A 25,726-nucleotide genomic window follows, 5' to 3' on the forward strand; every position below is an offset into this window, starting at 1 on the left:
CTGCTTTTACTTCAAGGATACTGAATGTCCAGGGGCCCCTTGTGGTCTCCCTGACTGTCTTAGTTTGGCCTGGGGTCTCCCCACAACCTCCTGTCTCCTTGCATGGCAGCCAGACTTCCTTTCAAAGCCCAAACTGTATATAGTTCAGTACTGAGTGTTCTCCCCTGAGGCTCCAGTGACCTCAAGGTCCTAGCAATGCCCTCAAAGTGGCTACACACCAAGCATCTCCTGGCTAACCTGCCGACTCCCTCCCATCACCAGCTCTGGGTTAACCTCAGTCTTTCCTTTCAAACAGGCCCTTCGTAGGGCTTCATTTCCTCCCAGCCTTGCCCGCTGCCCTCTTCCCTTCATACCTTCTCAGGAGGCTCCCCTGGCCCAGCCCAGTCATCCCCAGCTGAGTATCCTGCCTTCTGCCTTCCTTTCCACAGCACACCCCACCTGCTGACACAACTTCCTCAAGTCTGTGACTTGGCTCAACTCCCCACTGGCTGAAGTAGACCATCCTGCTGGCTGAGGGAGCCCGCACACAGAGTACAAGGTGGCACTGACACTATCCTAAGAATCTCACACTGGCATGGACTAACACTTACCCAGCACCCACTGTGACTGCTAACACTTACCCAGCACCCACTGTGACTGCTATCATTTACCCAGCACCCACTGTGCACAGGGCCTTGTTTGTACCACCTCACCAGCTCCTCAGGAAGCCCAAGAGGAAGCTGAGGTACTAACCCCATTCTACAGATAACACCACTGAGGTTCTAGAGATGAAGGGTGGGCCGAGGCCCCTGTGGTGCACTAAGAAGTGAACCAGCCAGGACCAAAAGCCTGAGACCCAGACTTGAAAACCCACACTCTAGCCAATCTGAAAACCTCAGTGACTCACGTCCTGTGGCTTAAACCTCTGTGCAGGGCTAGGACTGGAAATAGCCAGTTCTTCCATTTCAGCCACAGACCTCAGTGAGCAAGGCTAAACCGGGGCCTTAGCAGGGTAAGAAGTGAGACCCAGAACCTCGACCAGGGCCACGGCAGAAGCAGCAACATGTTCCAGGGTTGTCAGCAAGCAGCAGGCAGCCCTTGGCCATCTGTGACTCAAATGCATGGACAGTGCTCACATCTCCTGAGCACCCACTGAGCAGCGTGGCCATGACGGAGGTGACCTTCCACACATGGCCCTTCCAGCATGGTGGAACGGCACAGTCACCAAATTTAACTTTTTTTTATACCTCCCTGGTTCAAACCCCAGCTCAGCCTCTCCCTGAATATTAAGGAGTTACTGGATCTCCCAGAGCCTCAGTTTCTCCATGTATTTAATAACAATGACAGCATCCACTTTAGGGCTGTTGTGAGCACTGATGAATCACATGTGGAGACCATGGGGGGGGGCGTCTTGCAGGCTTCTCTGAGACTGTTATTACCGACGTCATCACCAGGAAGAGGCCACAGGCTGCAGAGGGCCATGGCTAAGCAAACACTTCACAAGAATGCCGGGGGATTGCGGGGGGGGAGGACGGGGGGGGGGGATGAGAGCCAAGCCAGCTACATTTAGACATTTTCCATCGAAAGAACAAGCTCTGCTAGTGGGGTGGAATGTGGACAGGCCAAACTTGGCCACCACAGTGGGAAGCGGGCAGCTTGTCCCCAGCATTCCACAGACAGTGACCCCGCCCGCCCCCCAGACCAGGCACGGCCCTTGCAGCATGGGCTGCCTTGGTTTCCCTATTATGTGTTGTGTTCCTACTGTCCTGGGCTCCCACCATGCAGCTCTGTGGGCCTACAGCTTCCTGAGCAAGCTGAGGGACCCACTGAGGACCATCCCCAGGCCTCACCGCAAGCTGGATAGGTCAGGAATAGTGAGAGGTGTGTGGGGGGTGGGGGTAGGGGGGTGTTCCATCTCTTCCAAAGTGCATCTGAACACGGCTGTTCCCCAAAGCCCAGCCCCTAACCAGTCCTACAATTGCTAGCCCAAGCCACAGACAAGGAAGCAGAAATTCAGAGCAGTTGTGTGACTTCCCCGTCAGGAATGGCTAGAGCCACATTGCAGGCCAGGCCTTCTTCCCACCAACACCCAGGGGGTCCCTGGTGCCATCTACGTCATCCTGAAAGCTTATGCACTCCATATGGGCTTCACCAGAGCTTGCCACGCCACCTTAACCCTGGCAGCCTCTGAGTTCCCATTCAGTGCCTAGAAGTGGTTGAAATGGGACCAGGGCTTTACATACTGACTCTGACACGTCCCAGTGGGGGCCTTGAATAAGATACCAAACCTCACAGGCTTCAGTTCCCCTCAGCTGCAAAATGCAGGTACTGCAGAGATCTGCTCACAGTGGCTAGGGTGGGGATGGCCTGAGTTGCCCACGAGACCCATGAGGTTCGTGCCAGGAGACTTCGAAAGGGCTCAGAAGAACAGCAGGGGCTACAGCGTCCAGTCAGACGCCCAGCAGCAGACACACGGACCCAAGGAGGGTCTGTCTACCTGGCTTATCTCATCAGCAAGATTAAGTGACTCCAAAGAGCCCCAGAAGAGGAAGCCACCAGCTCTGGTTACTAATGACAGGGTGACAGAAACTCAATCCCCTCCCACTTCCCAGCTGATGCAGGGCAGGCCCAGGAGCTGGGGGTGGGGGGTGGGGGTGGGGGTGGGGGCCTCATCTCCGGGGCTGTGTGCAAGACCAGGCTGTAGGCAGGAAGCTACCCACAGGCAGACAGCCCCACAGCCCTACAAATGGCCCCTTTGCAGACATCTGCCATAGCCACTCCTGGCCAGGCCACCCGGGGACCTGAGGAAGACTGAGAAATCTTGAGAAAGATCTGAGAGTGCTGAGGTTAAAGGGCACGGGGAACACCAGAGAGCAAAATCCTGCTCAAGCTGGAAGGACTGGACTGGGTGATTAATCAAGGCCGAGGACAGGAGGGAGCACGGCCATCAGACCCTGCGCTTACTTACTGAGATGTCTGTCTGTGGTACCAGGATGGAACCCAGGCCTCATGGATGTTGGGCACGAGCTCTTCTCCTGAGCCAAATCCACAACCCTCTCCTCCACATTTTCAGTTTTGAGACAGAAACTGAGTTACTGAGGCTTGAACTCACTCTGTGGCCCCAGCAAGCCTTGAACTTTTGATCCTCCTGCCTCAGCCTCCTGAGAGGCAGGGATGACACAGGCTCACCCCCCCCCCTCCCGGCCTAACACGAGCACTTTAAAGATGTGACTGCCCATGTCAGTGAGCACACACAAGAGCATGTGAGCTCACAACCAGGACTCACTTGGTCAGTGGGCGGTTGTGAGGCCCTGTTGTGGATTCCCACATAAAACAGTAAACAGTAAAGTGCAGACTGGGATCCTGCTAGAGATGCCATGGGGAAACATAGCCTTTGAATGGAGCAGTCCTCCCATGAGTCCTCCCTTCAGCTTCCCAGGAGTCCTCCCCTCAGCTACCCTTGAGTCCTCCCTTCAGCTACCCATGAGTCAATCCTCCCCTATCTTCATTGATGAGTCCTCCCCTCAGCATTTCCCTTGATGTGTTGGTCATGACTGGTCCTGATGGTGCTAAGGGATTGGAAGGAGGCTGCCCCACCTTGTACAGCATCGAGCAGCACCCTTGGCCTCTATCCACAACATACCACAAGTACCAGTCCCCACCCTCCACCCCCAGTTAAGGCAACCAAAAATATCTCCAGACAGACTGTCAAGCATCCCCAGGAGGGCAAGTTAGGCCTCCCAGAGCTCAGAATCCAGTCTGGAGTTTCACAGCAGTGAGCTCATACAGATGATCCCCTGCTTGCTTGGAAGGGGACAGAGGGAATAGAGGGAGCTATGTCATGTAGCTCAGGCTGGCCTCTAACTTGCTATGTACCTGAGGATGACTTTGAACTCCTAATCCTCCTGTCCTCCCCAGCTGAGCTCAGGGGTGCGTGTCACCAAGGCCACATACGGCTTGTACAGTGCTGGGGAGGGAACCCAGAGCTGACTGCACGTGTGCCAGACAAGCCAGCTGAGTCCCTTCCCAGTCCTTCCAACTACTGACTTGTTTTATGTTTATGTGTGTGTGTGTGTGCACACGAGCGCACATTGTGTGTGCATTGCATTGTGGATGGAAGCCAGACGATGGTGAAGGATCCTTTGGAACTGGAGTTACAGATGGTGGTGAGCCTCCCTCCATGTGGGGCTTCCGAGGGAGCAGCCAGTGCTCGCCAGCCCCTGTGTTCCAGTTCTCTGCCGGAAGGCTGCACCTCGGTGTTCCCGGACGCCTCCTCTGTGCACACAGCAATGCTGAGCATTAAATGCTGAGCAGCTATCCTCTCTCTGGGCATGCACACAAAGGAAATGACTCCCATGCTCCACAGGAGACCACACATGCCTCCTTGCTCATCAAAGCGAGAGAGGTCACAGCCAAGCAATCTAAGTGGACAGACAGGTCACCAGGCTGCACCACGCACATGCTTGCATGCACACACAATGAAACACTACACAGCCTTCGCCACTCACAGCATCATGGATGAACACAAAAGACACCAAATTAGGTAAGAGCCTCACACTGCATGATCTCAGTAATAGGTGCAATCTAAAGTCAGATTATACAGAGGCACGGAGCAGGGTGGGTGGTGACCTGGGGAATGAGTGCAGAGATGGGAAGACAGCCATCCAAGCGCCCACAGGATGACAACAGCCATGTACCATCTGGGGAGAGGCAGAGGGCACACTACCCTCCTTGGCTCCCTGCTGAGGCCCCGCTAGACGGCCTCTCTGAACCTGACACTGGGTCACTGAGAAAAGGAAGCCCTAGCAGTCTCAGAGTGGCCCTGGGCTGCAGATGTAAGTGAGGGCCTGGAGGAATTGTGAGACGGAAGTGTGAGAGGTTGTACAGCCCGCTCTGCAGATGAGGAAGCTAAGCTGCAGCCCGTGGGTCTCCCACATTTCCAGGCTTCCCACGGAGGACATGGGTTAGGCGTGTCCAGCTTAACTCTGTAGGCGGAGGGCTGGTCCTAAGCCGTGGTTTCAGACACCTGTGCTGGCCAGAGTCTAGTGACTTGGTGGGACAGAGATACTGCAGGTGGTTTCCATAGCCAGGAGCCAGCAGTAGGGCCCAGGTGACTATAGAGTTCTACCATGCCACACCCACAGAAGACCTAAACTACCTGTCCTCCCAGCTTTTCTTTTGGTTCAAGGAACTGAGGCTGTTCACAGACCTCAGACAGGCTAGGCTGTCTGTATTCCTGTGGTGAAACTTGCTGTGTATGCTCAAACCTCCTTGCTCCCAGTTCTTCTGCCCAGCACACCCTCCCCCAACCCCTTCTTAGATCCCCCAGGGCTATCTTGGCAGACTCTGACAGACTTCACATCCCAGAAGACCATGTCTGCCACAGCACCACGCTCCATCATGCATGCCAACATACAACCACATTCAAAGCCCCCTAAGGAAATCCCCAAAGCATCTTGTTTATGCTGTGTTCAGAGTGTCAAACTTGACCTCAAAATTGCCACTGCCGCTGTCGGTGGGTATGAACACATGACCACAGCTATTTGCCCATGTGCGCGTGGAAGCGGGCACTGTCTCTTGGCCACCTCCCTGCCCTGGCACCAAAACACAGCTGAGCACTGGGACCCTAGGGGCTGCAGACTTCAAAATATAAATAAGCAGGGCATGTGGCATAAACCTCTACTGTTTGGGTGGCTGAGGCAGGGGGATACCCAAGAGTTCCAGGCCAACGTGGGCTACAGAATGAAACTGTCTTAAAAAGAAAAGAAAAGAAAAGAAAGGAAAGGAAAGGAAAGGAAAGGAAAGGAAAGGAAAGGAAAGGAAAGGAAAGGAAAAACAGGAGCCAACGGTTAGTTCCTCTCTCTCCTTAGGTTCTGGCGCATTCCAAGTGTTCTGTGCATCATCTGTAGCTTACATTTGTAATAATAATAATAATAATAATAATAACAAACAAGGAAAGTTAATCAATAAATGCCTGGGAGGGGTTTGTTTCCCGGTGATCTGAGGGCATCAGGAACTGTAAAACACCCATTTTCCAGCCATTCCACGAGGGCTTTGGCGGGCAACGCTAAGAGAGACAATGTTTCCAAAAGCTACATTTTAGCTCAGGAAAATCTGTGTGGCAAGTATCTCAAGTATCTGCAAATATTCAGAAAGAAAGGAAAAAAATAACACTTTTCCAAACTTTCCCTTCTGGGAATTTTTAACTCAGTAGCAATAGTTCTAGAAAACCCAAACACTACAGTGAGTCCCTGGTTCATTTGGGTCGGTCCCCTTAGTCCCACCAGGGAGGAAAGAGTGAGCTAGAGAGGGGACAAGCCCAGGACACACAGATCTGTCTCAGTCAAAACGAGGTACCCTCAGAGCCCTTCCAGGCGGGAACCCCAACTAAGGTTCCCACAGCGTTCTGGGGGGATTCTTTCCTCTGCTGTATACCATGTAGGAGTGGGGACGGGATGGGTCCTAGGTTCACTTTTGCCAAGTTTGGCGGGGAAGGCAAACAAAGCTATCAGGAAGAAGCCCAGCCCCCACCCCCACCCTCACCCCCACCCCTGCCTGGAAAGCGAGCTCTCCGAAGGAACCACGAACCCACTGGGCTGGCAACAGTCCCAGCTCAGGACTGCAGGCTGTCCCTCCTAGACTACGCTCCCACCCAAGCTGCCCACCTCCCTCAAACTCCCTCCCCTCCAACAGTCACTGTCAGTCCAGAGAAAGGCACAGGCGGCTGCTCAGCTGCTCAGACAAGCTGCAGACCCCTGCGGCCACACTCACCCACAGGTACCGCAGCAGTTTCAGCAGGCTGGGGCAATAGTAGTAGTCCATCTCTGAGCGGACTGTGGGTACGCGCGTGCCTGCGCTTCCACCTTGTCCCTGGAGGGGGTGGCTCCTCCCTCCCCACTCCTCTCACCGCCCCCAGAGTCAAATTCAGGGTGGCATGAATCTTTCAGAAGCCAGGGCTCATAGCCAGGTGGCCTGACAGCCCTGTAAGCGGCCACGGCCACCTCTGGGGTGAAACTGCAGCCGAGTCCCCAAAGCCTGTGTCAGCATCCCGGGGGGCTGGCCCAGGAGGGGCAGGACCAGGAGGGGCGGGACAAAGGTTGGGTAGTGGGCGGGGTCAGGGTGCTCCTCCTCCACAGCGCCCATGTGGCCCAGGGAGACCTGTGACCTGGGTTAGGGGTGGGCAGGGGACAAGGTTGGGGGTGTGTGCAGAGGGCAGGGTTGGTGGGGTGCGCAGGGGGTGGGGTTAGGGGGCACGCAGGGAGCAGGGTTGGGGGATTGTGCAGGGGCAGGGTTGGGGGGTGCAGGGTTGGAGGTACAGAGTTGAGGGCAGGGTTGGAGGGCCAGGGTTAGGGGTATGAAGGGGGCAGGGTTGGGGGATGGGAAGGGGGCAAGGATAGGGGATGAGCAGAGGGCAGGGTTGGGGGATGGGCTGGGGCAGGGTTGGGGGGTGTGCAGGGGGCAGGTTTGGGGGTGCGCAGAGGGCAGGTTTGGGGGTGTGCTGGGGGCAGTGTGGGGTTGAGATGTAAAGAATGATAGTAGGGGTGGACGTGCCAGGTGAGGGTGGGCATGGGAATGTGTGTGGATATTAACTATGAACGCATGATGCCAATGACTGTGGGTGGGCGTGTATACGCGCGCATGTGTGCCTCTGTGTGTGGGTAAGAATGTATTACACGGGAGAGGAATAGAACATGTGTCCCAGCAAACCTCCTCCCGGAGACCTTACAGGGAGGGAAGGCACAGCTGGGCACAGGCTCACAAGGCCGGGCACAGGCTCACAGGGCTGGCCTCAAGCCTGTGTGTTCCTCCCACTAGCAGCCTTGGCAAGAGCTCAGTTATCCCCATTTTACAGAAAGGGAAGCAGAGGCTCAGAGAGAGAGAGAGAGAGGCTCAAAGTGAAGGCTTATTCAGTGGGAGCCGGGATTCAAATCAAGGACGCCTACTCAGTGCCACCCTCCAGAGACCAGCCCGGCTTTCAGGCAGACCCAGGTCCTTCCGGTTCTGAGAGAGGAAAGTGATATGAGGAGATGCATTCAGGACGGAGCAGAAGCAGAGGCTGGCCCCGGCCCCCAAGGACACACTGGCTCCTTGGTGATGCATACTTTAGCCCCACTCGCCACCTGCCCAGAGAGGCACAGCAGCTAAGGGAAAACCCGCCTTGAACATGGCGGCTGGGCTTAACCGCTAGGGACACTGCAGGGCAATAATCTTCAAAGTCCCTCAGAGGCAGGGCTGAGGTTCATCTGCTCTCAGAACCCCTCACCCAGCAGGTCTGGGCCTTAGCTGCTCATCACATGGCCTTGGTTACAGCGCTGAGTCAGGTCGGGCAGTCTCAGGGACAGGCATCATAGCTGAAGGCCGGGCTCCGCCCCCTGAATGAGTGACAGAACACTGGAGGCTGGCCCTGCCTTCTGAATGATAAAAAAAAAATATATATATATATGGTCAGGCCCCACCCTCTGACTGACTGACAAAACAGTGGAGGCCGGGCCCCGCCCCTTTAATGACTGACAAAAAAGTGGAGGACGGCCTGACCCATGACTGACAGAACAGTAGAGGCTGGATTTTGATCATTGACTTGATTTACAGAACAGTGGAGGCCGGGCCCCGCCCTCTGGCTAAGGCAGGCTCCGGCCCCTGACTGACAGAACAGTTGTGGCCGGGTCCCGCCCCTTGAATGACTGGCAGAACAGTAGAGGCCAGGCCCCGCCCTCTGGCTAAGGCAGGTCACGCCCCTGACTGACTGACAGAGCAGTTGTCCGGGCCCCGCCCTCTAAGACCAGCCCCGCCCCCTAACAACTGGGCCTGGACACCCTGACTGGTTAACACAGTGGGCCCTGCTCATTCACTGAGGAGCTGCCCTGAAAACAGTTGGAAGCCCGCCCTACTCACTAACCGACCAACCACAAGTTGGAGCGCATGCCCTGCTCTCTGACTGACAGCTGTCTGACAGAACAGTGGAGGGCTGGGCCATGCTTAGTTACTGACACAAGTCCAAGGCAGTGCCTGCCCCAGCAGCTGACTGACAGACAGAGCAGGTGACGCCTGTACTCTGCGCTCAGACTGACAGACTGACTGACTGACTGACTGACTGGGCACTCTGCTAACGGGGTGAGGAGAAGCAGGGCCTTAGGGCTGACTGCTGACTAAAGGACTGACTGCCCAGAGGCCGGGCGGGCAGACAGATCCTGCTGCTGTGGGCTCCTCTAGACCAACGGCAAAGCAGAGTGGGCAGCAGGGAGAAGGGAAGAGAGACGGGAGGCGAGGCCGGGAGTGACAAGCAGAAAGAGACACAGGATATGGAATGACAGGGAGCCACATGGGCAGGAAAGAGAGGAACCCCAAAGCCACATAAGACAGATGGCCCAGCAGGGAGCCAGGGACAAGGAGAACAGGGCCCAGCTGGGGAGCTCACAGGACAGCAGGAGGCATAGGGGCGGAGCCTCAGTAGAGGGGGCGGAGCATCGATGACAGTGAAGGGCACCATGGGAGGTAGTGGTAGGGGAAGACAAGAGAAAAAAGAAACTTCCAAACTCAGACCAGGCAAGCCCAGGGTGTAGACAGAACGCACGGAAAACGGCAGATTACGATGTATTATTAGATGTATTATGTGAACGCCCTACCCCAGGGCCCTATTCGCCTCTCCCCACCGGACCCTGACGACCCCCAAAACTATGCTTCCGCCTACGATCTTGAAACTGGCGATGTCTGAAGCCAGTGGTGCAGACAGCATAGGGAACCCGACGTGGGCTCATTCTGGATCGTGGGGCCAGCCTCAGAAGGTGAAGCCATGAGGGACCCACTTCTCAGGCTTCGGAAGGGCTGAAGGGACAGCTCAACCCTTCTGTCATCTGAGGACACCCAGAGGCACCATCGTGAGGAAGAACAGGTCCTCTGTGGAGGGACGGAAGCCTCCAACTTCTTGACCTTGTGCTTTCAGCCTCCAGGAATAAATATCAGTCCCTCCCTCTAGTGCCTTGCTGTGATGGCCCAAGGTACAGTCACGGGGGCAGGGGGTGAGGCTGCACATTCATGGGAGAGTCAGGCAGACTATGGAGGGAGAGCATGACTTCAAGCCAAGAAAAGCCTGCACCCTCGAGGGGCTGGCGGGCAACAGAATGGACTCTCCCAAGCACTGTCCGGAGGCAAGGCGTCCTGTCGACACCGAGACTCACTTCCCACTCTGGCCTCCAGCGCCGGACAAGGAGACCTGTCATTTGAGTCACATGTGTGTAGTGACCCGCAGGGTCCCAGTTAACCTCTGCCTCCACCTGGCTGGCTCTGCTCATTGCCTGAGGTCCAGCTAGGGCCTTGCCACCTTGTCCCAGCCACAGTTCCTTGTCCCAAGCTCCTCATGCAACAATTGGGCATCCCTCCCTCCTAGCCTGCCAACTCCCTCTGGCTCCTCCTCCGTAGGCCCCTTCCTGGCCATGGCAGGCCCTGAACCGGTGCTCAGACATGACCCCTCACTCTAAAGCAAGCTGGATGCCTCTAAGGGACTGATGCCAGGGTCTCCAAAGGTGACCTGCATCATAGGTTACCTCTGTGCCTTTTTATTAGTGACCCTGCATGTCACTGAATTCCTGCCCTGGGTGGGCCTGGCATCCTGTTAGCTCCTGGTGTGCAGTCCCAAAGGACAGGGCTGCTGCAAAACTAGATTTGGGAACCCTGTGGGAGTCTAACACCTTGTGTTAGAAACTCTGGTGAGCTAGATCTGTCTGCGGGGCGGGGGGAGGGTTTAACTCTCCTGTGCTGTCTTAGGTCGGTCAAAGGCTTGCATCTGTGACCTACATTTCAGCCTCCACGGACACACAGACCACGTGGCCGGCCAGACCCACGAGCCACATTCCTGTGCAGAGACAGGGAGTGGGTGCTGCGGGAGGGGGGGGGGCACGGAGTCAGTATCACACCTCCCACTTCCTGCACCCCAGGCATCTGCATGTGAACCCAGGCAGCTCGCCCACTCACCACTTCCCCTGAGGCCCTACTGGATGCTGCCCCCTACTGTGTACAGGGACCCATGGGTCTAAGATGTCAGACACTTCAAGCCAAAGGCGCGGTGTCTCAAAACCTGTCAAGTCGGCAGTATTGTTCCCAAGCCCACGAGGCTCTCTCGCTGTGGGCTAACCAGAGCACCCTACCTCCTACCCAGCACACATTCCTTTTAGAAATAAAAACAGGTTTCTTCCTCTGTCTGGTAGAGAGGCATCATTGTAAACATAAATGTGGCCAGCATGCGGCATGGGTGCTCAATCCAGGATGGCCCTCAACCCAGGATGCAGCAGGGTCTCAACCCAGGATGGCCCTGACGCTGGGTACCAAGAACAGAAACCATCCCAGGGTCAAGGGCGAACACGGCAGGATGGCCCATTAGCGAGCTCCGTGGACAGAGAGAATCAACAGGGTCATGGAAAAGGAGGCCTCAGAGGCTGAGGACAAAGAGACGGGCTTTAGAAACAAAGTAGTAACTTGGGCCTGAGCGAGGGCTCAGTGAGCAAAGACACTTGATATAAAGCCTAAGGGCCCCCAGGATTTGATCCTTGGGACCCACATGGAATACAGAACTGACACCTCACAACACACACACAAAATGAATGTTAAAAATCTACTGCATTGAGCACCTCCACCCTGCCCCCTGGTGGTCGTTTCTGGTTAAGGTCAATCTCACAGAAGGCTGGGGGAACAGGGACAGAAAACTCAGTCAGAAAGCACTCACCCTACTGAGACCTGATGCTGCAGGGTACAGAGTCCTTCTGATGCCCCCCAGTCTCTGCTTTGTCCAAATCACCTCACTTCCCCATGCCTCAGTTTCTCCAAGCCTCAGTCCATCAGCTAGACCCTTGTGAGGCCTCAGCACCATGGCATGAAGGTATCAAGTCCTCTGACCTTGCATGGCACTGAATTCCTGCCCTGGCTGGGCTTGTCCCCCCTCAAAGCAGCTTCAGTCGCACAGTCCAGAGGGACAGGGCTGCAAAGCTAGAGTTAGGAATCTCAAGGTAATTGAGGGCATCTCAAGGAAGGCCTGGCATTAGGAATCCCTGCTGAGCAATAGTGAGTTGGGGGGGTCTACCCTCAGAGATCCACCCACGCACTCTGTCCCACCTAGGGACTCTGTGTAGAGATCCATGCCAGCTCAGTGTCCTGAGCCCTTTTATTAATTATAAATAAATGGGATGTTTATATAGCAGAATATTATTCAGCCATGAAAAAGGAACAAGGTACTTGTTCATGACACTTGTATGCACAAAACCGGAAGCATTCCAAGGGAAAGCCAGGCCCAAAAGTCTCTGCTGAGCTGCTAAATCCCTCTGGGTTCTGGGGTGCAGGTGAATGTGCCCAGAGAGCAGACTCATGAGAGGAAGGAGTGGAGGTGTGGCAACTGGTGGGTGTAGGTATCCCCAGGGGGTGATAACAGTTTCTAAGCCCCACTGTAGCAATGGTTTTATAGCTCTGAGCATTCAAAGTTTAGCCTGGTGGTGGGCCCCTACCAGGCTTTAACTCCAGACAGAGGCAGACAAATCTCTGTGAGTTCGAGGCCAGCCTGGTCTACAGAGCAAGCTCCAGGACAGCCAGGGCTACACAGAGAAACCCTGTCTCCAAACAAACAAACAAAAGCTGTTGAAATTTAAACAGACAAACTATACAGTTATTTTTAAAAGTCATAGCCAGGTATCATGACTCAGGCTTGTCTTTCTAGCTACTCAAGAGATTGAGACAGGAGGATGGAAGACCTGCCTGGGTTACCAAGCGAGTGCAAGATCATCCTGGGCTGGCGAATCCTCAGAGGGTAGAGAGCTTGCTGTGCAGGCGTGAGGATCCCAGTGTGGGTCCCCAGCAGCCTGTGAGAATCTTCCTGCTACACACTTGGTGATGTCCCATTTGGGACAGGACACGGGCATCAGGAGGCTGGGTAGCTCCTGAGACCTTGATAGATTGCAAGGCTCAGGTACCCCTGTGTTGGAGGAGAGCCCAGACCCACAAGGGAGGGAGACAAAACATAGACAAATATTTCTGAGATTTCGAGAACTGTAAGCAAAGTTCTCCAAATTCTTTTGGGGCATGTGCATTCATATGTGCACTGAACTCTGTGTGTGTGTGTGTGTATGTGTGTGTGTTTGCGTGTCACAAAACTTGCTCCTGAACCAGGAGTAACAAACACTTGACATCCAGTTCTCTGCCTGCCTTGATTCATGCAGACATCACTAATGGATTATAGAACCATCTCCCACGGCCTCCAAAGTCCTTAGGCATGGCCCATCATCAGGAGTTGACTTTTAGGATAAAGCTGTTTTTCCACACAGGCTGGGTGAGAAACAGGGGCTCAGACTGGAATCTTCCAGGACATTTTAAAGAACATTACCAGAACTCTGCCAAACAGTACTTGAAGGTGTGTGAGCATTAAAAAAGGCATGAGAGTATTAGCAATCAAAGGGTGGGGGACACTCAAACACTGCAGGTGGGGAGTGCAGCAACTGTAGCCACACCTTGCAATGCATGCAATTCTAATCGACAGCAATGCTATATAGCTCAGAAGCACAACAATCATGGCCCACCAAGAGGCAGGATCAGGAACTGCCCTGAACTGAAACACCCCCAAACACACATTTCCATCAGAGCAGAACACACCTCATGTGGTCACCACAGACCTCACAAACATGATGGGGTTCACTGACTGCACACCTGCGGGGCAGCCAGGCTGGGACTGGGTGTCATAAGAAGTCGTTTGCAGGGGGGAGACAGTAAGCCAGCTCCAGGTTGGACATGCTGAGTTAAACCATAATCAGTAAGGGATCTTGGGCCTCGTGGGTCGGCAATGAGAGGGAGGCGCTGGAGAGATGGTTCAGTGATTAAGGGTGCTTACTGCTCTTGCAAAGAATTAGAGTTTGGGTCCCAGCACCCGAGCCAGGTAGCTCACAACTGCACACAACTCCAGCTCAAGAGGCTTTGGCACCCTCTGCTGGCCTCTTCAGGAACGGCACTAGTGTGCACATGAAGGCCTCTAGTCTTATCTGATGCCAGACCATACCTTAGGCATTCTCCCCACACCTCAACACATCATCTGGCACGGAAGCTCCTAGGTGTGCTAGTGAGGCAGCAATCGGTGACCATCCCTCTACAATCCCTTCCTTCCTCACACCCACCAATGGCTCCAGGCTGTCTGATTAGGCAGATAGCCCACGTCGGTCATGTGATGTCACATGAACCTTTAAAAGGTGCCCACAAGCCTGGACCTCCTCCCAGTAGAGGCCTACAACCCTGTCCCTGTCCACCAGGGAGGTGTGTCAGAGTGTTCAAGGCCCTGTCAGGGCAGCTTGCCAAGCAGGGCAGGTGTGTCTGGACTCCTGAGGGCAGGTGGCAGTGGCTGGGACCCCTTCCCTCCCTGCTGCAGGCCAGGGCTCACCCGGGCTGCGTTGCTGTGCAGTGTGTGTCCTTGTGTTGGTCACCTCCCCTATCTGAGCCTCAGGTTCAGAATCTCTAAGCTGGGGTCTCCCTAGCACCTTAAGATAGAGAAAATTCCTTAGAAAAGGGCCAGGCCACAGGCTGACCAAGTGTTATGGTCAAGTGTCAAGGCTGACCTCTAGCTTCACATGCACACACACACACACAAACACACCCCTACCAAAACCACTGTGAGGACTAGTCTTGGTTGGCAAGTTGACTATATCGGGAATTAACTAAAACCCAAGTGACTAGGCACACCTGTGAGGGACTTTTCCTCAGTTAAATCATTGGAAGTAGAACACCCACTTTCTTCCCTTGGGTTTCCCGAGACAGGGTTTCTCTGTGTAGCCCTGGCTGTCCTGGAGCTCACTCTGTAGACCAGGCTGGCCTCGAAGACCAGCTGCAACATCCAGCCTCGTGGACTGAGCAGCTACTAGATGCCTGGACTTCCTGGTGGCAGACAGCCATAGTTGGACAAGCTGGACTGTAGCTTGTAAGCCATTCTAATAAATCCCATATATGGGATCTCATATAGATATGAGCAAGATTCATTTAGTAAGTTCTATATGATCCAACCTGTACTGGCTGGCTTTGTGTGTCAACTTGACACAGGCTGGAGTTATCACAGAGAAAGGAGCCTCCCTTGAGGAAATGCCTCCATGAGATCCAGCTGTAAGACATTTTCTCAATTAGTGATCAAGGGGGAAAGGCCCCTTGTGGGTGGGACCATCCCTGGGCTGGTGGTCCTGGGTTCTATAAGAAAGCAAGCTGAACAAGCCAGAGGAAGTAAGCCAGTAAGCATCACCCCTCCATGGCCTCTGCATCAGCTCCTGCCTCCAGGTTCCTGCCCTGCTTGAGTTCCTGTCCTGACTTCCTTTGGTGATGAACAGCAATGTGGAAATGTAAGCTGAATAAACCCTTTCCTCCCCAACTTGCTTCTTGGTCATAATGTTTTATATAGGAATAGAAACACTGATTAAGACATGACCCTCATCCTGCTACCAAGGATCACCCTCTCCACTTCAGCTCCAATAATCTCTCACTCAAAACTGTCATCATCACCATCATAATCAAACGAAATAAGTCCCAAGACCTTTGTTCCTGTCACCTGCCTCTGATTCTTTGACATGCTCCACCCTGAGTCACTTCCTCAAAGAAGCCCTTGCTGGCCTAACAAGAAACAGCCCCCCACATCCCTCTCCCCAGTCCCTCCTCCTCTCACACCCCTCTTCCCAGTCCCCACTCCCCCATATCCCTCTCCCTGCGCCCCCATCCCTTTCCAGAAGTCTGTGGCACTGTGGAAACCCCAGAACCCCAGTAAAGCCTTGTGACTTTACTGTTACAGGAGGGGCTGCTGGGTAAACTGTGCCCAAGGTCAGGGTCCACACTGAGTCATCTTGTTCTATAACCCCTTGGAGATCATAAACCCCGAGCAGAAGGGTGGCCACCCCTGAGGGAGGAAGCACCACAGGACCAGGCGAGGTTATTTCCCATCGTCCCAGGCCTCAGCTAAAACCCCTGAGACAGCAGACATCTTCCTTTCCCAGGAGGGCAGCTCGCAGGTGCAAACAACAGAAAGCACCTGGCCGTGCGGGTGGCACCCACAGTGTGGGCAGAGCATGTGGCCGCCTCCCTCTGCCCTGCAGGGCAGCCGGTGAGCAGTCCCATGACCAGCAGTGCTGGGTGGGGCAGTGCAGATATACCAATCAATCAGCCCTGTGGGTCCCCAGCTGGCTTAGAGTGTGACAGACAGAACAGCCATGGCCAACCCTAGCTGAGCCCCGGGTGTCTCCTGTCCTGAAGGGGCTGCAGCAGGGTGCTGGCAGGGGATTGCACACACACACACACACACACACACACACACAGAGGCACACAGGCACACACTGACAGCCCACCCAGCATAGTCCTGGGAAGGGCCCAAGTTTCAGGCAAGGCATGTGGGCCCCTGGTCTAACTATTCTTAATGCTGTGTGGCCTAAGGCAGGTGGCTGAGCCCCTCTGAACCTTAATTTTCTTTTTAGCAGGATGGAATGTGTTTGCTTGAATGGCAGGGGAGGTGGGTGGCTCTCAAGTAAGGGCAGACAAATCCCAAGGCAGGTTCAAAGCACAGAGATTGGGCGCCAGAATGTAGCTTGGCTGGCAGAGTGCTGGTCTGGCATCTATCAGGCCCTAGGACTCACAAACGGGGCATGGCCGCACACACCTGTACTCTCAACACAGGAGAAATAGTGTGTGAGGTTATCCTTGGCTACACAGAGTGCTTCAGGCCAGGGGAGTGAATGACAGCATGAAGTTATGGACAGACTGATGGCCGACATTCACCAGACAGACTAATGGACCACATTCACCAGACAGACTAACAGACAGACATTTACCAGACAGACATTTACCAGACAGACTAACAGACAGACATTCACCAGACAAATGGACAACATGCGCCAGACAGACTAACAGACATTCACCAGACTTTCCTGAGCACTTCAGGCAAGCACAGAGCCGTGACTGAATCCCTAAACTCTCCTGGAAGGCTACCCTAACCAAGTAGGGTCCTCTCTGTGGGCCTCGGTTTCCCCCTTTTATACCAAGAAGGGGGTAAGCAGGAGAGGAAGAGGAAGAGGGAGAGGGAAAGGAGAGGTGGAGATGATAGGAAGGAGCTTCCTCGGCCAAGTATTAATGAAAAGACATTTGCTCTGTTCCACAGGTGAAAATGAGTCCCCAGAGTCACTGCGTGTCCATCACAGGCTGTGGGAGGAGCCAGGAGTGGGCTGGGCACTGCTGCCCCCTAGTGGCTGCTTCCCAACCCTGCAGGCCTGAGACTGAAGAAAGCCCAGTCCTGCAGGGCTGAGTTGTCCCACAGGCCTCAGGCACGGCTCGTGGGACTCGGAGGGAGCCAGAGAGAGGAGCCAAGGGAAGTCACCCAGGGCTCCTGGGGAAAAAAAGGGTCCTCAAAGACACAGAGAGAGGAAGAGGAGCCTCAGCCAGGGAAGCCTCCTGCAAACTGGGAGGGGGGAGAGGGGGGCTATAAAAATGCTTTCAAACCTCTCTCTCTCTCTCTCTCTCTCTCTCTCTCTCTCTCTCACACACACACACACACACACACACAAGTTCACACTGATCAGATAAAGGACGTGGTGCCACCGGAAAGGAGCTGGAGACAAGGGTATGAAAGAAATCTGAGAAAGGGAACCTTCAGAGAAGACCACACGTCACAGACCTGTGGAGTCCCCACAGGGATCTATGCACCCAGGGCCCCTCAGCAGATCCCTAGTGGATGCCCCAGTGTAGTGAAAAATATTAATTAATCCCAGCAAAGGATATTTTTCCCGCCTTAGACCATTTATGTTCTCAGATGGAAGACACACGCAGCCTTTATATTTTAGGCAGCACAGTAGCTGGTCAGCTGCTTATCCTCCATGCTGTTAGAGTCTACCTTCCCATCGATAACCCCAAGCTATCACCTATTATTTACTATGGTCCATCTGGGCCACTCTCAACTCCAACCAGGCCGAACTCTGGGCCACGTTCTCTCGGCCCCTAGCCCATGGCAGCTCTCCTCCCTCCTGTATGTTCTTTTCTCCCGTGACAGCTCCTTCTTTCTCCTCCCTCCTTGTTCTGTTCTCTCTCCTGCAAGCCCTCGAACCCTCAACCCCACCTATGTCTCTTCTGCCCAGCTATTGGCTGTCAGCATCTTTATTCACTAATCAAGACTAACTCAGCGGAGGCAGGGTTCCAGGGGCTACCTGCAGACTCCAGACTTGGGGGCCCGCACTTAACATTACAATAGACAGTAAAAGACAAAACCTCAACACCCCAGACCCTGTCACCCGAAGCCTACATTAAGAACAAACAACCCCCATTTTACAGATGAGAAAACCAAGACTCAGGAAAGTGAAGTCTCTTTCCCCAGACCATAGACGCTGAAGGGCACGTGAGTCAGAACCCATGCCACCCTGGTCAACAGCTACTGCTTGGGCCGCACCCGCAAGGGACCTTTCCAGCAAGGAGAGAACTCAGCCTGTTCACAGACTGCATCAACAAAATCACCACCACAGGAGCCTGGGTCCGGCCTCTCGTGGGTACCGCGTGGCTCCCGGTGCCAGAGGCTTCCCAAGAAACACGGTGTACTGTAGGTCCCCCAAGCGGGGAGCTGGCTTTGGATAGCCTAGTGTCCCTCACAGGCACATTTTCTCTTGGTTGTCTCCCATCCCTCAAACTAGCGCTATGGACACGGGAGTCACCAGCCGGCTTTCCGGCTGAGTTTCCGGATATAAACTCTCAAAAATCTCAAGGCTGCTGAAAAGACATCTTGGTGTGAGCCCCCAAGACACGTCCGCCTGCATCAGCCAGCTGCTGGGGTTGCAGCGCCACCTAGTGCCAGAAACCCAACAGCACGGCACACACAGCACAAGGGTCTGAACCGTCCACATATAGCCACAGAATCAGCGGACGCAGAGGACGCCAGCAGGTGTCACTCACCACGAGGGGACTGTTCCTCTTGTCCTTGCAAAAGCTGTGACTTCGCCTGGGGACAGAGGCAACAGGGGACACCTGCCGTTGAGGCTGCTGGCTGTCCTGCTGACTGTCCCTCCGCTCCAGGTTCTGCAAAGATGCCTGAGATAGAAAACACAGTGAGAGCTTCAGTGGGAGCCTCTAGTCTGCTGGCCCCCCACCATCTTGCATAGGTATCACGTGACCCAACTTCACCACTGTGCGGCCTTAACCTCTGACCACAACCATCTAGGGAAGGAACAATTTTAACAGCGTTAAGGGCCTTGCTCTGAGCCTGCGTGACACAGACCAGCCTCTAGGGGGCAGGTTGCCTGGCTGATGTGTCTTGCTCGCATCCTTGCCCAGGATGGTCCTAAGGTCCGGTCCTAGTTTGAACATCTTTCCTTGAATACAAATGCAGGGAGAGAAAAAAGCCCGAAGGCATGTAATCTGGATTCTGCATTTTTCCCTCTCTCTCTGCTTAACTGGAGAACAAACATCACAGCCGACCCTGGAGTCCAGCCGCACACTTGATGCACATAAGCCAGGAGGGCCAGAGAAGGCAGGTGCCTGGCGAATAGCACACAGCATCATGAAGAGCAAGGCTACTGGTTCCTAGACCCCTTCCTCCCCCCCTCGCTTGCTCTGTCTCTCCCTGGCTCGCTTTCCTTTTTTGTTTGTTTGTTTTTCAAGACAAGGTTTCTCTGTGTAGCCCTGGCTGTCCTGAACTCACTCTGTAGACCAGGCTGGCCTTGAACTCAGAAATCATCCTGCCTCTGCCTCCCAAGTGCTGGGATTAAGCCACTGCCCGGTTCGCTTTCTTTAACATCCTAAAGCTGCTCTGAGCCTTCTCTTCTGCTGCTACCTACTGGGCTCATTTTCACACCCCAGTGGCATTAAATAAATCCCACCCGCACTTCTACCCCGACCTGTCTCGCAGACCCACGGCACTGCGGCACTGCGTAGGACTCTGGCTCTCTACCCAACCTCACACACTGCCCCCTGCTGCATCTCCTGCAACACTTTAACACAAATCCAGGACTTCAGTGTAAGGAGTACAGGACAGACGGTCAGATGGACAGACGCCAGGGCTTACAGGCAGGGATGTTCAGAAGCCCTGTCCCTGGCCTGCCCAGCCTGGTAGGGCAGATTTTACTGGAATGAACATGCACAAGAGCAAAGAGTTTACTAGATCTGAAGGTAGAAAGCTTACAAGGAAACACGGCAGCAGCTATTCATGGCCAGTGTTTCCAAAACACAACACAGAAAACACAAGAACAAAAGAGAAGTCTGTCAAGCTGGAAAACATGTGTGCATGAAGGGCACCATGAAAAAGCCACCCACGGAAAGGGAGAGACTCAACAAACCATCAGTCTCTTAGTCACACATGTAAAGAGCAACTCAACAAGAGTAGTCACAACATGTAAAGAGCAACGGCAACTCAACAACAAGGAAACAACTCAGTCAATGGTAAACGGAGCAGGAGAAAAATAGTAATTACTCCAAAGAATCATGCCAACAGCAGGACAATTAGCCCTTTAACCATAATGGGGCTGAACATCAGAACTGGGCCATACACTACATGCAACCAGCCTGGGTCACATGAGACCCCGTCTCCAAACAAAGACAACAAAAATAAGGAAGTTACAAAAGGCATGCTACACTGTGTGAGTCCTGTGAGCCAGGCTAAGGAGAGGGCAGGATGGGCGGAGGAGGATGGTTTATGAGGAGCAGGACTTCTGGGGGGGTGGCACAGGTGGTCCCTGATGGACTGTTTAACAGTAGCTGCATCTCACAGCAGAAAGAACGCAGTCGGGGGGCACGCCCTCCACCAAGGTCGATCTGAGTCCCCCAGGACACGCCCACCTGTGCTGGGTATCTCCACCATAGCTCTCACATCCTCCCCGGGGGTCCTAGGTCTCTCCTGTCACTCAGATGGCTCCTTTCCGGTCTGTCCCCCAGCTTCCTGCCACCCTCAGACTCTCGGTGATCTCCCCTACTCCCTGGCTTCAGGTTGCCTGTGCCTATGCAGCCACTGCAATGTTCTGTGGGACTGATCCAGTCAGTCACGCAAGCTTGAGCATGGCCGGGGCAACAGAGAAATTAGATTGAATCTAATTTAAACTAAATAATACATAAATAGCAGGTGCCGCCACCTGGCTTCTCCTGCCTCCTGCCTCAGACACCAAAATGCTCACCATATCTGACAAGAACATTCCTTTTTTAAAACCAAATAATATTCCACTGTGGGGCTACTCCACGCTTTATTTTCCCAGGGATCCTTCCTGAGATGGGGCCTCACCCAGCCCAAGCTGGAACTCTGAAGATGGTTTGGAACTCCTGATCGGGGCATGGGCCCCAGCCTGGCCAGCACACGTATCAGACGTTCCCAATGGACAGAGAGCAGGATGTGAACACCAGGAACAAGCCTGGACACTAAAGTGCATCGTATGGCTTAAACTTGTATTTCTTAGTACTGCTCTGTGTGTGTGTGTGTGTGTGTGTGTGTGCACGCGTGTGCGCACACTCGAGCACGTGTATGTGAAGGGGCTATGTGTGTGTGTATACTGTGTGGTGTGTGTGTGTGTAGGGAGGATGTCTGTATAGGTGGGATGTGTGTGTAGGGTTATGTGTGTTGGGGGTTGTGTGAGTGTGTAGGGAGATGTGTGTAGGGAGATGTGTGTAGGGAGATGTGTGTGTGTATACAAGGTGTGTGTATATAGAAGATGTGTGTGTAGGGTGTGTCTGTGTAGGGGGATGTGTGTGTGTATATAGAAGATGTGTGTGTAGGGTGTGTGTGTAGGGGGATGTGGGTGTAGGGGGAATGTGTGTGTAGGGGGATGTGTGTGTGTGTGTGTGTGTGTGTGTGTAGGGGGATGTGTGTATAGGGTGTGTGTGTACAGGGGATGTGGGGGGGGATGTGGAGGGATGTGTCTGTGTGTGTAGGGAGGATGTGTGTGTATAGGGGATGTGTGTATGTGTGTGTACGGGGATGTGTGCCACGTGCCACCTCACCTTCTCCCTTCATAAGGTGGTAAGACTCAACAAACCTGAGTCACCAGACATCTTTACCCACCGAGTCACCTCACCGGCTCGTTTTTTATTTTCAGGCTGGGGGTTGGGGGTGCATGTGGAGGTCAGAGCAGGGCTGTGTACAGCCAGGTTCCGCCCTCCATCAAGGGGGACTGAACTTGGGTCACCCACCTTAACAAGCAGGTGTGCACTGGGGTCAGCAGAGATCTCAACCAAAGTTACCTGTCAAGGCTAACCCCGAGGATTTCAGCCTAAGTGGTCTGGGATGCCCCCCCCCCCCCCCCCGGTCACCCTGCTGGATTCTCTGCTTTGAACCCAGCTGTCAGCAAGCACGAAAACGCTCTCTCCCATAGGAAGTGACACAAAACCAGGCTAAGCCTCATAATCCTTGTGGCTTCTGAAAGCAATCCCAAAAGAGTCGGGGCCACAAAAGATGCTCTGAGCATCCTTTCTTAACCCTCAAGCTCAGGCCTGTGGTAAGATAGCTTCACCCCACAGAGTGTAAGCTTCCCCCACCCCAGAACTCTGTGGGGAATTCACACTCTACACCCCACAGTCCCTTGACGGATAAAATCTGCCTATGCATCCAGAACAGAAATACACACATCCATGTGTGTGCGCATGCATGTGTGCTTGTGGGTCCATGTGTGTACGTGTGATTGGAATGTGTATACAAGCACATGTATCTGCGTGTTAGTGTCCATGCATTCATGTGCATGTGTGCACACGTGTGTGTGCTTGAGTGTGTGTGTTACGTGGTGTGTTTCATAGGTGTCCGTACACACCCAGAGAATATTCCTAACTCTTTTTGTTTTGTCTGGTTTTTTTTTTAAGATTTATTTATTATTATGTGTGAGTACACTGTAGCTGACCTCAGACACACCAGAAGAGGGCATCAGATCTCATTATGGGTGGTTATGAGCCACCATGTGGTTGCTGGGATTTGAACTCAGGACCTTCAGAAGATCAGTCAGTGCTCTTACCTACGGAGCCATCTCGCCAGCCTTTGTCTGTTTTTCAAGACAGGGTTTCTCACTGTAGCCCTGGCTGTCCTGGAACTCACTCTGTAGACCAGGCTGGCCTCGAACTCAGAAATCCGCCTGCCTTGCCTCCCAAGGGCTGGGATTAAAGGCGTGTGCCACCACTGCCTGGCTATTCCTAATTCTTGAGAGACACAGGAAAGTCCCAACGGCTGGAACATCTTTACCAGCTCCCCCACCCCAACCCCCATCCCTGAGCAAATGATCCCTTCCCTCTCTGCCCCGTGTTTGTCTTTTTAACAACCAGCATTCTGGGCACCTCTGTGGCTTCTTGTCTTCACTCATCTGATTGTTTTTGATCTTTAAGATCAGGAACCAGATCAAGGGAAGGAAGGAAGGACGCCCAACAATGGGATGAGGGTCAGGTCCCCAGGGACCAGCCTGTGCTAAGGAAGACCCTGACTCAGCAACAAAACAAAACAAGCCTTCCAGGAGAGAGGCCAGAAGCGGGAAGCTGGTCCGTGGATCCCTCCGCCAAGGGAAAGCTGATCCCGCCCCCCCCGCCCCCCCCCCCCCGACAACCAGCCCTCCTGGGGCCTGGGCGCTCTGGGCATCATCCAGGACCCTCTGCAGCCCAGGCGCTCCTGTTGCCAGTGGGTCCCGAGGTGCTGGCGAGCTGAGCTGCTGAGCTGCAGCGTGTCACATTCCAGCCCGGCAGTCTCTTCTGGCCCCCTCCCCCCGCTCCCACGGCAACGGGGGCGGGGCGTGAGAGCTGGGTGAGACCACCAGAGGCAAACCTTGCTGGACCATACTGCAGCTTCGGGTTCCCAACGGGGGCGTTGGGGGGAGTGGGAGGCAAGGAGCAGTGTGGGAAGAACCCACACTGGAGGAGGGAGGAGCTCAGTGCAAGTCTGGAAGGTTCCACTAGCGACGCTGAGCAACTCAGGGCTCCGGAGGAGAAACACAAGTTCGAAGCTCCAATCCCCCCATACTCCACACCATAAATGTGAGGACAATCCACATCCCATCCTTCGTGGCCAAAGCTGACTCTGTTCTCACAGGCCCCTCTAGGTGGCGCCCCTGTCTCTGACAGGCTAGACCCTGGTTCCTCTCTCACAAACTTGGGGATGAGAAACTGCTGTAATCCTTGGCTGCGCTCGACTCTGTAAACACGGCGTCCTAAAACTCCAGGGCAGCGTGGAAAGGAAGTCCAGGAACAAACCAGTCACGGGCCGGGGATTCACAGCAGCCAGAACTGTGGGAAATAAGTTCCTGGCCCGGTGTGGTTTGTTACAGCAGGAAACACTGAAGACTAGGCTGCTGCCTCTGCTGAACTGCTCAGCAAGGGCTAGGTGGGGCTGACTCCAGCCTCCAGATCTCCCAGCATGCCCTGCTCCCGGGGTCACCCATCAGGGCCTCCTCCAGGATGCCTTCCTGGGTCACTCCTCCGGCGCCTCATTGAGCATCATATAATTTCCTGACCTTGGGTTCCAGAGCCCTATCACCCAGCTGAGGTAAAAAGCTCCCCAAGGGCTGCACGCAGCTTCCTGTTTCTTCCCTGCTTTGTCATCTCATGGGATCCTGCCAGACCTGGGCTCAAGCATCTTGGCCTTTTGCTGTGTGACCTCTCTGAGCCCTGTTTTCGGGTTGTCTTATTTTACACCCGCAGCAGACCTTGTCGGCTCCCTGCCTGTTTCTCACGCCGATACAAGAGTTGGTGCAGAGCTGCCCTACTATGCGCAGAACGGTCAAATCCCATATATCCAAAGGCCCAGACATATTCTTCGACGTCAACAGGAATAAATAGAAAACGCATACTCCTGGCTCTCTGACCCTTGACCAGGTCGACCCAGTTGTGCCTACGAGCTTCCCAGAGGTTTCCCGGGCACCGGGTCTCAGTTGCCCACACTGGTAATTCCTTGCCACCTTCCCCAGTCCGCAGCCGGTCCTCCCTCTGGTCACCTCCTAAGAGACCTAAGACAGGCTGCTTCTGGAAAACCCAATCCAAAGTGAGCCGTCCTGTCAGACCCCGTGGGCTGCTTGGCATTCACTCACGGCACAGATCTTCCTGGAAGCTCTAGAGAGGACAACGGGTGAGGTGGCATCGAGCAGGTACTCTGCGACACTCACACATGTCCTCCCTCATCCAAGTCCCAGGCCAAATTTTGAACCCACAACCCGTGGCCAAGCAGACAGAGCCAGGCCAAGCACGGCCAGGACAAAATGAAGTTTTCTAGCAAGCCTCCTTATTTCAGGGTTAACACCTGAAAATGTGGATTTCTTTTAATAAATGTCCCTTTCTGTCTCAGGTTTCAAAATGGCCAATGGGCTGAGGCCCCGGTTGTTGTGGGGCGGGGCCGAGGTGGGGCAGGGCTGGGGCCAGGGGCGGAGCTGGGGCTAGGAGGAGCTTTAGTTCTCCCATGCCACACCCCGTAAAAAGGAAGGGGAAGGGAGGATAAAGAAAGGGACGGCTTGCCAGTTAAGAGCACTGACTGCTCTTCTAGAGGTCCTGAGTTCAATTCCTGGTAACCACATGGTGGCTCACAACCATCTAGAATGGGATCTAGTGCCCTCTTCTGGTGTGTCTTAAGACAGCAAGTATACTCATATACATTAAATAAATCTTTTAAAAAAATAGGAGAAAAAAATCCTAAGAGTCTGGAAGCAAGCACACCTAGGTATCCTGTTAGCGTGCAGTCCTCACCACTCCCTAGAGTGGCACCTCCACTCCGTCACACACTTACACAGCCCACGTGAAATCTGAGATCCTGGACATAGATACATACAAACAATATGACAAAATT

General features: G+C 54.1%; 1 protein-coding gene across 5 annotated transcripts in view; it reads right to left on the reverse strand.

The window, feature by feature from the left end:
• 2900026A02Rik (RIKEN cDNA 2900026A02 gene) overlaps positions 1 to 25,726 on the reverse strand; it is a 134,970-nt gene that overhangs the window by 69,985 nt on the left and 39,259 nt on the right. For 4 of the 5 annotated variants that reach the window (XM_017320881.2, NM_001375886.1, XM_030254503.1 and 1 more), the window contains exon 6: positions 18,898 to 19,032. In XM_017320881.2, the coding sequence (XP_017176370.1) occupies positions 18,898 to 19,032 (135 nt within the window). Of the gene's footprint in view, positions 1 to 6,750; positions 7,007 to 18,897; positions 19,033 to 25,726 lie in introns of those variants that run through there. The other variant, NM_172884.3, reaches the window with a different exon arrangement.

This window comes from Mus musculus, chromosome 5 (assembly GCF_000001635.26).
Source record: "Mus musculus strain C57BL/6J chromosome 5, GRCm38.p6 C57BL/6J".
Lineage (NCBI taxonomy): Eukaryota > Metazoa > Chordata > Mammalia > Rodentia > Muridae > Mus > Mus musculus.